Source organism: Temnothorax americanus, unplaced genomic scaffold (genome assembly GCF_048541705.1).
Source record: "Temnothorax americanus isolate GAGA-0224 unplaced genomic scaffold, ASM4854170v1 Scaffold28, whole genome shotgun sequence".
NCBI lineage: Eukaryota > Metazoa > Arthropoda > Insecta > Hymenoptera > Formicidae > Temnothorax > Temnothorax americanus.
In genome coordinates this window covers 1,852,722-1,867,363 of record NW_027509421.1, presented here as the reverse complement: position 1 = coordinate 1,867,363, position 14,642 = coordinate 1,852,722, and the positions used below count along the sequence as shown (strand labels likewise).

At 35.3% G+C, this 14,642-nt stretch overlaps 1 protein-coding gene across 2 annotated transcripts in view; it reads left to right on the top strand.

Annotated features, from left to right (window-relative positions):
- Nucleotides 1-13,610, top strand: part of LOC143899696 (very long chain fatty acid elongase AAEL008004) — a 32,101-nt gene extending 18,491 nt beyond the window's left edge. For both annotated transcript variants that reach the window (XM_077410167.1, XM_077410166.1), the window contains exons 3-6: nucleotides 1,830-2,020; nucleotides 8,829-8,966; nucleotides 9,480-9,722; nucleotides 10,272-13,610. In XM_077410167.1, the coding sequence (XP_077266293.1) occupies nucleotides 1,830-2,020; nucleotides 8,829-8,966; nucleotides 9,480-9,722; nucleotides 10,272-10,631 (932 nt within the window). In that variant the 3' untranslated portion in view covers nucleotides 10,632-13,610. The remainder of the gene's footprint in view (nucleotides 1-1,829; nucleotides 2,021-8,828; nucleotides 8,967-9,479; nucleotides 9,723-10,271) is intronic.
- Nucleotides 13,611-14,642: the final 1,032 nt, after the last annotated feature.

Here is a 14,642-nt window from a genome sequence, read left to right as displayed (position 1 = left end):
GGAAGGAAAGAAGGCTTTCGTGTCGCGCGGAAAAACAGCTGTAACTCCGACGAAGTGGCGTCGACGTCGCGGGTATACCTATCGGTTGGCGACTCGTATTTTCCCGCTAATATCGTAGATCGTAGGCCGTACAGACGCGGAGGCGCCTGCCGTTGCTCGGTCGTTGCGACGACCGCCGGGCCGCCCTTTTGCCGCATTGTTGATTTCGTCAAAGTCCTCCGCGAAGGGTATTACGTAACGGCCGAATAGACGCGGATATATAGACGAAATTCGATGCAATATTCACCGTCGCCTATAAGCGCTTCGTTTTGTCATTACAGGTTGCGTGCTTCGTAACTCGCCTGCTTGCACCCACTTTCCTTTCCGATACCAACCGGCGTGCGCTTGTTATTGGGACACCGCATCGCTCTCGCGTCGCTTTTTTTCTAATCGATTAGTGGAGCAAAACTTCCGTGTGTATCTGACTTTCCTACGTCAATATCGATGTCAAGAGACGCGACAGTGTCTCGCGCCGAATACATAAATCTTTTACGTCAAGATTGGATGTTTTGAAACCGTCAACGCCGAGTCAACGCCTCGTAATCGTAAACTAAACGGTCAAATTGGCTCGTTAATTATATCAACAGCGTGAACTGTTAAAACCGAAGCATAATATCGACGATAAGCCGCGTCGCATCGTCAGCGTGTAATCGAGTCGTCAATCAATTGTGTATTGACCAAGAGCTCAAGCTGAAGAATGTTGAAAAAAAAAGCAGAGAGAAAGGGAGAGGAGAGAGAGAGAGAGAGAGAGAGAGAGAGAGAGAGAGAGAGAGAGAGAGAGAGAGAGAGAGAGAGAGAATCGTTCCACGTATCAGTCTCATATCCGTCAGGTCGCACGAGTGCGAGGGCAATTTAGCGGAAGGCGACTGCTCACTCATTCGCGCCTCGTGCACGCACTCGCGCCTTTTTCTGCTTCCTCGTCGTCGAGGGTGGATAGAAAAATGACGATATGGCTACTTTCTAAGCTGCTCGGAAGACCGAACGTGTTACTGCATGAAAATCATCGCTCGGGATAATAATTCTCTTTCACAGGCGCGCGATTTAGAAATATTTTGATTCTGAAAGAAGACGCGCGCGAAACTGGTTAGAACAACCGTCCTGACATTTCTCTGCTAAATTTCCCTCTTAGTTGATACCCGGCGTTACAACACCGGCAGATTCGAACGCGCACTTGTCGACAATGGTGTAATAAATTCTCGTCCGCAACGGTACTTCCTGTCGCCAGTTACGAATTTTGACCCCGTTACAGGTGCGCGTCGCGGCGAGACATTGCATAATGCGGAGACAACTTTTAAATTGTCATCGTACGCTCTACTTTCCAATGTATATGATATACAGTAGACTCCCCTTTTCATATAACACGACGGAAAATTTTTAATATTTGTTTGTTTCAAAGTAAAATAGATAAGAAATATTTGACTGTTACACCTTTAATATTTATTTTTAAATTTTTTTTTTTATAAACTTACTATATTTTATAAATATGTTTTTACATGCATACATAATCTACATATGTCCAATCTACATACATATCTACGTATAAATCTATGTAACTCATATATATAACACGGAACGCATCCCTCGTTGTTACGGAGGTCTACTGTACATTGCGAAACGTCGATACTCCGCGAGGAGCGGAAGTTTCGCTTTGTTCTTGCGCCGGTTCTCCCTAAAATCTCATCTACTTTCTTTCTTAAATGACTTCACGCGCAAACTTTCCGCGACTTCTTTTCGTATGTGATTAAACAGTTTCTTGCTTTTCTAATGTTACGCGTTCTCTCTGTTTCCAGATTCCAGGGTGAACGATTGGGTGATGATGAGCAGTCCCTTCCCAACCGTGGCGATATGCTTGTCGTACGCTTACTTTAGCAAGGTTCTGGGACCGAAACTGATGGAAAATAGAAAGCCTTTCGATCTTCGGGGGGTCCTTATAACCTATAACTTCCTACAGACCCTCTTTTCCACGTGGATATTCTACGAGGTTTGTTTCTCTTACGTTATTTCTCTAACACCGGTTTTATCGCTAGAGGAATTAACACAATAGGGGGTTTATTGTAACTACACACGACGAAATTCCTATAAATAGAAACCTCCACGCACACAAACAGTTAATATTAATCATTCAAGATTAAATATGAATTAAGTAAAAGTAATTGCAATATACGAGATCTTTTAAATAAAATTAAATTAGATATCTCAAATTTGTTCACGCTCAAGAATAATTCATTTTATATCCGTTAATAAATATTGGAGTAACAGTTTTCGTCAAAATTCACGATCCACGATCGTTCGCGTTGAACGGAGTCGACGAGATTACTCCTTTTATAAATTCGTAATCACGGCGATTCGACCGCGATTGTCTTCCCGCGCGGCGATCAACAGGGAATTGCCTTCAATTATTCCTCCTCCGCCTTTTGTTTCGACATGGTCACAATAACTGCCGTTGGCTCGATCAGGCAACAGCCTGCGGTTCCGAAGGATTGCTTCGAGGGAAATCGCGATCTCCCGAGTTAAAATAATATCCTATCGAAAAGAAACAAAAACTTGCCGAGTGCTAAAAGCACCTCGAGATAAAACACCAATAAGTCACTGTTTTGTAGCGCCAAATAAATATTTTTTTCCATCATTAACTTTTTTTCTATCTCAATTTATTCATTTACTATCTTTTTAATTTACTCATTTACTATCTAGATTATGTGGCGTGCATGAATGACACGTTCTGATAATATATATACGCGCCGCGATTATCGGACAATGAAACTTTTCATAAACATGTATCCTGCATGGTCGCGATTGAAATGTTTTATTGTTGTCTTTCCCAACACGGTAATATTGGAATAACAAGGACAATGGAATTCGGTTAAAAATATGCCGAATCGTGGACTTAATTATTGTCTGCGAACGCAAATGGAATTTGCTCAATCGAACGTCTATTGCTATATCACTCGCAATAATCAACGTACATTACGTATTTATTAACGAAACGTACATATTTATCAATATTGTAATTCGATCGAGACGTATTTCCTGTAATCAGGTCAACATCTAGGTCAACTTTCTAATATCATGTTCTACTTCGGGAAAATTTTTAACACGTATACTTAATTTCTGCGTCCATTATCATGAATAATTTGAAGCAACAGAGCTAGGAGATAATGTTGCAAAATACAAAACTAACTTTCAATGCAATTTAAAAGATTTAATTTGCTTGAAAAATTACAACTGACGTCATTGAAGAAGTTATATTTTTGCTAATGCAATGTATTTGTACGTTGATTATTCTATGAATTGTATATATGATTATATATATGAATGTGTGTATATGTAGTTATATATCTCCCACACTTCCGGACTTGACCGATTGGCGTGGATATTTAAAGGCATACATGCTAATCATATCTGGGCCCGCGTAGTCACGCGGAAATGATTAAAAACTTTATCATCTCAAAAAAAAAAGATAAATCACGGTAATGGAAAAAAAAACGCCTTTGATCTTTTTTTATATCAAAGTTATTAAGAAGATATGAAAGAATTAAGGAAAGATATGTCACGAAACGTGTCATATATTACATGATGATTACAAAATACCACATCTATCTTGTATCGATATGAATTTAAGAAAGAGAGAGAGAAAAAGATATCCGCACAAAACGGTTTCTATATTATTACTTTCAGGGAAATTATTTTAAAAAACATAAATTAAAATTATAATATATTATAAATATATATAATATGATATATATAAAAAAAATATATATATATATAGATATACAATATATTATTTTCTTTAAGAATATCTTTTGAAAAAATTAGGCAAAAGAAGATACTGAATAAGTTTCATATTTTATAGACATTCTCACGAAATAATACGAAAGAAGCACTTGTTCTTACTTATTCTCACTTCTTTTTTTTTTGTCAATTTTTCATAAATCTTTACTTTATATAAATTGATATTTTATATCTTGTACTTTCCATTAAATTTTATTTTGTATATATTTTACAAACTACCTTTAACCTGTCCATAATCTTCTACAGTATCTAATTGTAAGACGAGTTTATCGAATTATTTTTTCTAATTTTCCTATTTTTTACTCATTTTTATTGCGAGGCTATTCTAGAGTTAGGACCGATATCACAGTCTCCGATTAACGTGAATACAGGTATAGTATAACTGAAAGAGATTAATGTTTCTTAAAATTCTCGTATCAAGTATTTCATTATGACAAAACGAGATTCTTGCATCTAATCGTAAGATTTTTTTATATTTCATATTACTTTCCGAAATAATTTTAAAAATTGCTTATATATATATATTAAAAATTGTTCAAGAAAAAATTTATAAACTGTAATGAGATTTTATTTTATTCGCAATAAATAATGGTCGTCTTGTATAAAAAAAACTTTAATTAAGCGGATTGACGTCATAAACATGCTTAAGTATTTCATTTAAATTCAGTGAAGCTATACATTTGGAGACCTACAAGAAGAACTATGTACCGTATATCACTTTAGGTCTACGAACGTCAAATGAATAAATTAGAGATTTTGTTAGTAAAATCGACTCATGTCAATACGACCGAATAAGTTGACTTGGCGGTAATTTTCGTTTGAACGGAAAATATCTAAGTAAAACGAAGTAAACGTCTAACTGTCCCCCTAGAAAGAGACGAAGAGTGAGTTTAATCGGAGGATCACGTTAATCGGAGACTGTGATATCGGCCCTTAGTTTATAATCAAATGTCAAAGTCCGTTATGAGGCGTGATTATAGTTGTGATATAATTTATTAGAATGTGAATCAGCACTTCTCAAAATGAACGCGGTTTCTTCGTTTAACATACATACATTTTTGAATTGATTCTAAACGAATACTTAGATATTTTCCGTTTAAACGAAAATTACCGCCAAGTCAACTTATTCGGTCGTATTGACATGAGTCGATTATACTAACAGATTCTCTAATTTATTCATTTGACGTTATCGTAGACCTAAATGATATACGGTACATAGTTTTTCTTGTAGGTCTCCAAATGTATATAGCTTCACTGAATTTAAATGAAATACTTAAGCATGTTTATGACGTCAATCCGCTTAATTAAAGTTTTTTTTATACAAGACGACCATTGTTTATTGCGAATAAAATAAAATCTCATTACAGTTTATAAATTTTTTCTTGAACACTTTGTAATATATATATATATATATATATATATATATATATATAAGCAATTTTTAAAATTATTTCGGAAAGTAATATGAAATATAAAAAAATCTTACGATTAGATGCAAGAATCTCATTTTGTCATAATGAAATACTTGATACGAGAATTTTAAGAAACATTAATCTCTTTCACTTATACTATACCTGTATTAAATTACTGAAAGGATATTACGCACGTATAATTTTACATAGTTATTAGGTACATAGGTCGAACGAACACGCGATAAATGATATCAATTCCGCGATTAAATCAATTTTTGCATATCGCTCACAACATGACCGATTCTGCGAAGTTTGTTATCGTATTTGGTGTATATTAGGTGAGACACGGATTAACGGCGACCGTTAGTTTTTAGGCCCGGTCTACAATGAGTCGTATGTCGCAAGGTAGCCGATGGTCCAATGAGAGAATTTCTTTTTCGGAAACGAATTTTCCTCATTGAACCATCGGCTACGTTGCGACATCCGACTCCGACATACGACTGATTGTAGACCGGGCCTTAAGCGGCAATTTCTAGCAGTATTCAACGATCGATGAGCAACGCAAGATGTCGAGCTGAATCGATAAAAAGAATTCATGGCTTCGCGAACGATTAGATATTTTACGACGCGTAAAATTGCCATTTATCCTTTTGGAAGTTGGAACGGTCGGAAGTCGAGCTATACTCGACCATCACATTTTATTACAGCAACTCGAATGTCGAGTGTTCGACATGGATATTTCTAAGAATTTATTGTATTTTTTTAAATGTTATTAAATCTTCAAATATGACAACGCATTATAATAAAATCCAGTGTTTTCGGAAATATATAAAAGGTTTGTATTTAATTATTATCGAGTTGTTGGAACGAAATGTTGATATTTATTGTAGAGTGCAAGAGGTTAATTATGCCTATTGCAATCGCGTAACGGTAAACTTTACTTGATAAAGTCGTACAAGTGTCGTAAGCTATAAGAGAATATCCTGTAAGACCAGATGTTACACATCGCTCTATAACTCTACTTGCAAGTTATGCAGAAAGGAAATCAGTAAAAAGACAAAAAAGTTTTGATCTTTTTAACCGTTATCAATGTTTACTTTCTTAAATAATATAGCACAAAATAGTATTTACAATTTTATGCAATATTTTAATTAAGGAAGTATTCTGGTGTGAGAAAATTAAGTCGTAGAAAAAGTTACATTTTCATGAATTTTTTGTAGGAAAACGAAAAAAAGCGAGCACATTAAACTTTGTATGTTCTTTTAATCTTATTTTAAGAATATATTTTAATTTTTTAAGTAACAAAAACGTTCTTTTTTATGTTGTATCCTAGTCACTAGGAATTCGCAAGAAAAAACGCATATGGACGGTGTAAATGATTCTAGCTGTTCTAGATATCTGAAACGCAAAAATAAAACATTTTCTCATTCAGAAGAAGTGTGGCTATCGTCTGAATAAACATTATACGTTTATTAGTTCTTCTTATAAATAAAATACTAACAATCATCATTCTTTTATGTTTAACATGTTTCAAATATTTTACGCATATTTGAAATAAATGTTTAAATTTCTTTCTCTCGTTTCATCATTTTTATTTCGCGAAGCAACTGAATCCGATAGCATGACATCATATTCCGTTCAGATACATATTATCGCATTGAAACAAAAATAAGTATGAAGAAATAATTTAAAAACAGTGTTAAAAATTCGTTCAAACTTGAGTGGAAGATGTGCCGAGCGATGTAATAGGTGTGTAACGTAACCACAGCTAACGAACCAATATTTATTCGCAATTTTCCAAGCAAATTACCAATCCTCGAATCAAATGATATTGATGTCTACTTCAAACTCGTGAGTATTATCAATGTTGAATTGCTGACAGTGACAGATAAAAACAATTACACAAATCAAGTACGTAAAGAAATCTCGACATCCGTGTGTAATTTTTGCTTTTTTTTTTGCTCTTTCGAGTATCACATTTTTGGATTATTCAATTCGTTCGATCTTCCACATTTAAATCTCAGTTAAAAATGGATTGTGATTCGATAGTTACGTAATTGAATGCGATTAAGGATCGGTATAAATGAGAGTGGGGAGTGGAAGATTAATTTACTTCGCAAACATAATGGTCGTCTTTTCGACGCGCAACAGATTATAACTCCGGAGTACAATTGGAACCATTTAGCGAATTAATTCCACGCTCGCAATGACCTCGTGAACGTCTGACGCCTTTCAACCACGCGAATCCATTCTTAAATTCAAGGAAATTCAGTTAAGGTAGTCGTCTCGTCAGGGCATGTATTAGATAAAGTTTTCGATTTTGGATTTTATATCAAATTATATGATCAGCTTTGCAGTCGATTTTTTCTGTGGCTCCTTACCGACTATTTACTCTAGAAAATCGATCTCGAAAATCACAAATTTTGCATTACTTCATACAGACGGCACGAAAAAGAAGGCTCTATCACGGTTTCAATCACATATTTTCGCATTTTTCGATTAGATGAAGTGAGAAAAAACATTGTTTTTGTACATTAGATTTCGAAGAATCCGATGCAACCATAAAATATATAGTTTACCGGAGATTTCGCTGCTAATTTTTTAGTTTATTTTAGTGAAAATGCGGTAATCGAGCAGACATTTTTTGGTCGAGGTGAAGTTGGGAAGACTTGGCAACGCCGCTGGCTAATCACTGTAGTTGCAGGTTATGAGGCTCGTCTTTCTTAGCCGACGTGGATAGTGATTGACACCCCTGTCATGCGTTTTGAAACCCTTTCTCAGTAATTGTCAAAATTCAATCGAAAAGTATTTTTCTCACTTGTAACCTTTCCCGACGACTCGCGTGATCAGCCGATTAAAACGGAGTCAAATGAAAAAAATCACATAATTTGGAAAAAGTAACATACTTTGTCACGTATGAAATTTTACACCATACGTCATAAAATTATTTTTCCCTTAGCAAAAATTGCCTGAAATATATTTCTGAACGTAAAATCCTACAAACAGTCACATGACTAGCACGTAGTGAGACGCCTACCTTAAACAAACCGTTAACTCAAAAATTACATATGTCCGTCTGGCGGACGTGTATGCATGCGCTTGCTTGCATTTCTATTTTTTTCACACGTTTTTAAACACGTTTCAAAAAACATTGAAACATGCGCATAATTTGAATAATAAATTTTCGCGAAAAAACCTTACCCATCAGCTAACTTGATTAGAGTTTTATAATTTTAATAGTGCATAAATTTATGAATTACGAACATTTTTTGCGTTAAATGTAAAAATTATATGTTCCATTTCAAAAAAAAAGCAAACTTTTATTTTATATCACGTCAAAGTTAAACAGTTAAAATTGAAATTTTTTGTATCTTTTTACTGATTTTCCTTGTTGCATAATTTGCAAGCAAAGTGAAATATGATTTTAATCCCGATTTTAGGTGCAATTATAATTGATAATCTTCCAAGATAATCTTCTCTCGCGTTTCATAACACGTGTCTAATGATTATGTCGGGAACTCACACATAAAAGATTTTATTGTCGCTACAAGCAGCGTAATCAAATGGTTCGAATATTCATTGTTTCAGTATCTTATGAGCGGTTGGGCGAAAGGTTACAGCTTCCGATGCCAACCGGTGGATTATTCGTCCAGCCCGATGGGCCTCAGAATGGCAAGAACCTGCTGGTGGTACTACTTTAGCAAATTTACCGAGTTCTTCGATACGGTGAGTATCGATTTTCTCTTGACTTGTCGATATCGGGTAAACCGAGGAACAGATGTAAAAACATAAGTTCCACTCGATAAATTCATTTATAACTTTGGAATAAATTTCAACAAGCATCTGAAATACTTGTCGAAGATTCTTTCAATAATTTGTAGAAAAATAGCTGGCTCCGTCTATATCTATTGCTTTATTTAATGTTTATGTTTTTAAAGATATATTGAAACTTCCCAGCTTGTAGATATATTGCAACTCCACCGTTCGTTCTATTACTTTTTATTATTCTTATTAATATGAAGAACCATCATCTCGTTATTTATAAGCGTTTTATATATTTATATAATTATTATATATATAAGGAATATACATAGAACTTCTTGAACTTTAATCGGAATGGTATTTATTATACCATTGGAGAATTAACGAAATAATCCGTTGGGAAAATACTTTAAGCAAAATTATCAAAATACCGAGAAAGATGAAGAGAGTAATCGAAAAGTTTGCATGATTTTTTAGCTGTTCTTTATTCTGAGGAAAAAGAACCAACACGTCTCAACGCTTCACGTAATTCATCATGGGGTAATGCCTTTTTCCGTGTGGATGGGAGTAAAATTTGCACCGGGCGGCCACAGCACATTTTTTGCCCTCCTAAACGCCTTCGTACACATCGTGATGTACTTCTACTACATGGTAGCCGCGATGGGACCACAGTTCCAGAAGTATATCTGGTGGAAGAAGTATCTCACTACCATGCAAATGGTAAGTTCAGTGTTACTTCGTATTATTATGGACTTAGACGTGACAATTGCAGCTATTACAGAACTTCATGCGCTATTATATCTTTTGTAAATAGCATTCTATTTGATATTTTGTCGACAATTGAGCGCATTTTATATTTAAAATATATTCTACATTTATATATATATATATATATATATATAAGATAATATATTTTTTTACACAATAATGGATTTGAGGGGCCGATTTCGAATACAGTTAAAAATTTACACGCAGAAAATGTGTAACTCTTAATCATAAAAATGACCAATGTCCAATAAAATTAGTTAAATAAATAAAATTGACAAAGCGGATTAAAATGAGCCGTTGACCGAGTTCTCAATTTGTTGAAATCCCATTCGCTCTGTAATCCCACTTATCTGTCTGTGTTACTACTTAGTTTCTCCAGCCTTTAAAATACATCAACATATTTCGGGCCACGGCGATTCAGCACAAATTTTGTATGCGTTTAGTTTTTATCATCGCTTTCATTATTACTTACCTGGCAGTTTATCCTTCTTCTGGTTTCAGATACAATTTGTGATGATCATGAGCCATCAGTTCCAATTGCTCTTCATCGAGTGCAACTATCCGCGCGGTTTCATGATCTGGATCGGCTTGCACGGTGTCCTGTTCCTCGGGCTGTTCTCGGATTTCTACAAGATGAAGTACACAGGCGGCACGAGGAAAAACTCTGGGAAGAAGATGCAAAACGGTACATCCGGTGGAGGAGCTTGCATGCCGGTTTTGGATGATAACGACAGTGCGACGCACAACGGCGTGTCCTCGTACACCACGATCTACAACAAGGAGTACAACAGCTGTTACAGCAACGGCACGAACAACGGTTACGTCGCCAACAATAACATTACGGAGAAAAAACTCGCTTAGGACACGTGGGAAACTCGAACACTTTTTTCGGTGTGCCGGTCAGCTGCTCGTCTTGTCGTACCTACAATTACCGTTCGTCTATCGTGAAAAATCATCTCGCAACATGTCTATAAACTTAGGCGTGAGAAACACGAAGCTAAATTACACGCGTGTGTAAAGAGGACAAAGAGACGAGATTCTCGGATGAAAGAATGGCATGCATAAAAAGCGAGACGTCTCGTTAAATATTCTGCGTTGTTAGCAGAGCAGTAGTTGTGTTCACTAACATAGTATCATCGACGACAGGGCTGTTACGACGTTCGTGTTAAAAATAATATAGGAAGGGAAAAGAGAAAAGAAAATAAACGCGGTACTGATCGCTAGAAAAAAAAATATTGCGGAATCTTCATTTCTGAGTTTTGGTGAGATTTGGCGTCGTTGAATTAGTGTGATTTGTGATCTGCCATACGAAAATAGAACATCGATAATACTATCGGCAATTGTTAATAGTACAGATAAGAACATTAGCGCAAAAAAAACGAGAAGACTACTTTTATGGTTTTCATATTTGGCATTATAGAAACTACGCTGCGATTTATAAAAATCTTTAAATTGCGACTAGTAGTTTGTGCTAATTAGAGAGAGATCGCATTCGACGTGAATGTGAGAACAAGCTGGGTAATTAAAGCGCACACGTACATGACGAGGAATGTAGAGCATTCGTCGTTGATAATTATACAAGCAAGAGCGGCGTGTTCGCTGAGCGTGCAATTTTTTTTGTACTGGTTACGTATGTATCGAATACGAGTGTGGATGTTTCTTAGTCGTACGTAATTTCTCATGGCATCTCCCATTGAGGCACATTGCTGAACCATTTCTCTCCTCTTACTATCATTACCAACTCTGTCTCTTTTTCTAGCTCCAACTGTGTTCAGAACTCTAGTGTTCTTAAAAATTATAATCAGCGTGCAAACGAATTCGAATATCGTACGACAGAGTTGGCTAAAATTATATTGCCTATTGGTAATTATAAGCTAATGATTCGTAAAAATGATCAACAAGTAATTGGAAACTGCCTCGTTTCTTTTTCCCCAACAACTGTCGAGTTTTACTCAAGATAATTATATATCTTGCCATTATTTAATCAATTTTTCAAACATGACAACATTAAATTATTATGATCTTAAATTTGCCGTGTTTGTTCTAAATTTTTTTTTATTTTAGGTCCCCATATGTATCCTATTTATAAAATGTATTTTTATTTATATTGTCCAATATTTTGTCCGAAAATATAGCAATAATTTATTTAACATTGATAATTTCTGTTTTTTATCGCTCGTCGTTCCATAACTTCACGGAAGCCTTACGAATTATTAGCAGCATGTATCAACGTCATCGGCTATACCTACATAATTTCCCACATATTTAATTCACTGCGTGGCTTGATTCTACTACTGACGGTACGGTGACGTCTATAGTAAGCTGTCGAAAATAATTTGCACGAATTTACTTTGATCGCTTTGTATTCAAACACGAATGACAAATGTAAGCCGCACTGCGGCTTGTTATTATCGTGCACGACGCGACACGAGCGCTTTAATCGATCGGAAAAGGTACACGGCATTCTCTCTCTCTCTCTCTCTCTCTCTCTCTCTCTCTCTCTCTCTCTCTCTCTCTCTCTCTCTCTCTCTCTCTCTCTCTCTCTCATGTCGCGAGAATCACGAAGCTCTAGTGTCGTAGAATCAAGCTTCAAAAAAGGGAGCGCGCACCGTGCTAAGCGAGTGCTCTCTTACACGCAAATCCGTAATAAGTTTTGATCACGCGGTCGCGGAGGAGCCGAACGAGTGCGAATGTGCCTCGAAGTTATGTATACACATACACGCGGATAATACTATATTCGAGGGGAAGGGCAAATGTTTAAGAGATCGTAATAGTCGCACTACAAGATTAATATATTTGTACACACTTCCTATTTTTATGAATATATTATTTATGGTGATCCAGACTTAAATAAAAATCTCTGATGATAAAACGTTTTTCTCTCGACTGTAATAAATTCAACTTCGGCTATTTTTACAGGCGAATAAGCTATAGCCCTAGCGAACGAGAGTGAGAGCATTTAAACGTTATAGTCTTACATCGTGTTCGTCATAATGAGCTTCCTCATGAAAGTATACACACATCGGATGACGATTAGTCTGCGAGACAAATGGAAATGAGTGTCCGTCATCGAAAAGCGTTCGCGAATTTCTTTTTATTTATGCGTTTATACAACGAGTCTCGCATTTGTAAAACGTTTAAATCCTGCTTTATCCAAACGCGATGACTTCTTCGATTAAAACGCAGAAGCGCATATAGGGTGATGTAACTTACGTAAGCCCCCGGAATTATAAAAATGTTAAACAATGGGACTATGTATATTTAATAGATTATTACACATAGAGTTAATTTATGTACGTAAAAGCGTCTCCTATGTTTCCGTTTATTGCAATGCATTTCGAAATTGACATTGCGGTCGCCGATTTTGCATCGTCAATTTTTTTATTCATTTATCGAGGCTTAGCTTTGTCGCTCCGGTTTCAGTATAAGCGTAATGGTGGACATTTAATTGTCATGTCTCCATTATAACGAAATACGAATGACAACGCATACGCATAATCTGAAAAACTGCCGTAATTGAATAAGAGCGTGCACGAAATTTCGTAAGAGGCGTGTGAATTAAAAAGCGGAAACCTAAATTAAGAGAAATATTTAGCGAGTTCTCCAAAAGCGTTGGAAGATAGAGCTTTACGTAATTTTTTTATCTTACGCACAATAAAAAAAATGCGATAAAAAAGTAAAGTTACTTCCTAACTAGTTAGACGTCTAGATGATAGTTAGACGTATTGTGTTACGTTACCTTAGTCTTGTTTAAGTTGTGATATTGCGGTGTAACAATACTAATTAACATGTTTAAGAAGAAAAGAAATTTGGCGAAATAAACGATGCAGCGTATCATAACTTTTTTTTTATGAGTATCTTCACAAATAACCGTTTTTAGCGAGAATAGTAGATCACGATAAACGGATTGTGAAACTTTTATTAGCAGAGATCAGGGAAATCTTCCGATTTTTTATCCTTATTGACGAACGCAATACTTTTCCTAGAATATTACTGCTTCTGTATTTTGCACTTTATTAACATAAGTAAGCCAGCGAGGGCTTTTTTTCTCCCGCATTGACCGCACAATATTTTTCTAACGGGAAACCAGATTGACTGCAACAGCTATCTGCGATTTCGCAGTATCCTTCATAAATCTTGTTATTTATCGAGGAAATGACTATCATTATTTATGACGGGGTAATTACTAATATTAATAATATCTCATTCTTCTTATATTTCCAACAACAGTTTTACGAAACGATTCCGGAAGTTTGTATGAAATAAAACAACCGAACATACGCCGTATTTTACTTGTTTATTTTATTCTTAAGGTTAAAATCTTTATATTTGAATGTTTTACTAAAACAATTGTTTATATTGTTTGATTATCGATAAGTTATATGTAAGTTACATATAAAACGCAAAGATCCGCGTAGTATTTGAGGGTTGAAGAATAAAGCGATACTTTCACATGTACATAACGAGCGATCTGTGCGCGTATGGTGTGCTATCACGTTTCACAATTTCATGTTTTCAAGCGCACTTAGTAAGGTCTACGAAGAAGTGCGAGAAACTGCGACAATGAGAGAGCGTATCGCGTCATGTACCTAAACATTACGAGCTCTTTAATGATTCTCATTATATTTTTGTACATAATTGGGGAAAATTACGAGAGAATAATAAAATGATTGAAATGAAAGAAACTTGGCGTACTTAAATATATTGCGAGGAAATTAATGACACGCATGCAATGTAAAATTTACCTACAATTAAAAAAAAAATTTGCCATATAGTTTCGATTTCTTTTTAAAAAAGGACATGTATAATTTATATTATAATTAATTAATGTTTAATTAATCATGTAAACGAGAATCTTCGCATACTTGAAAT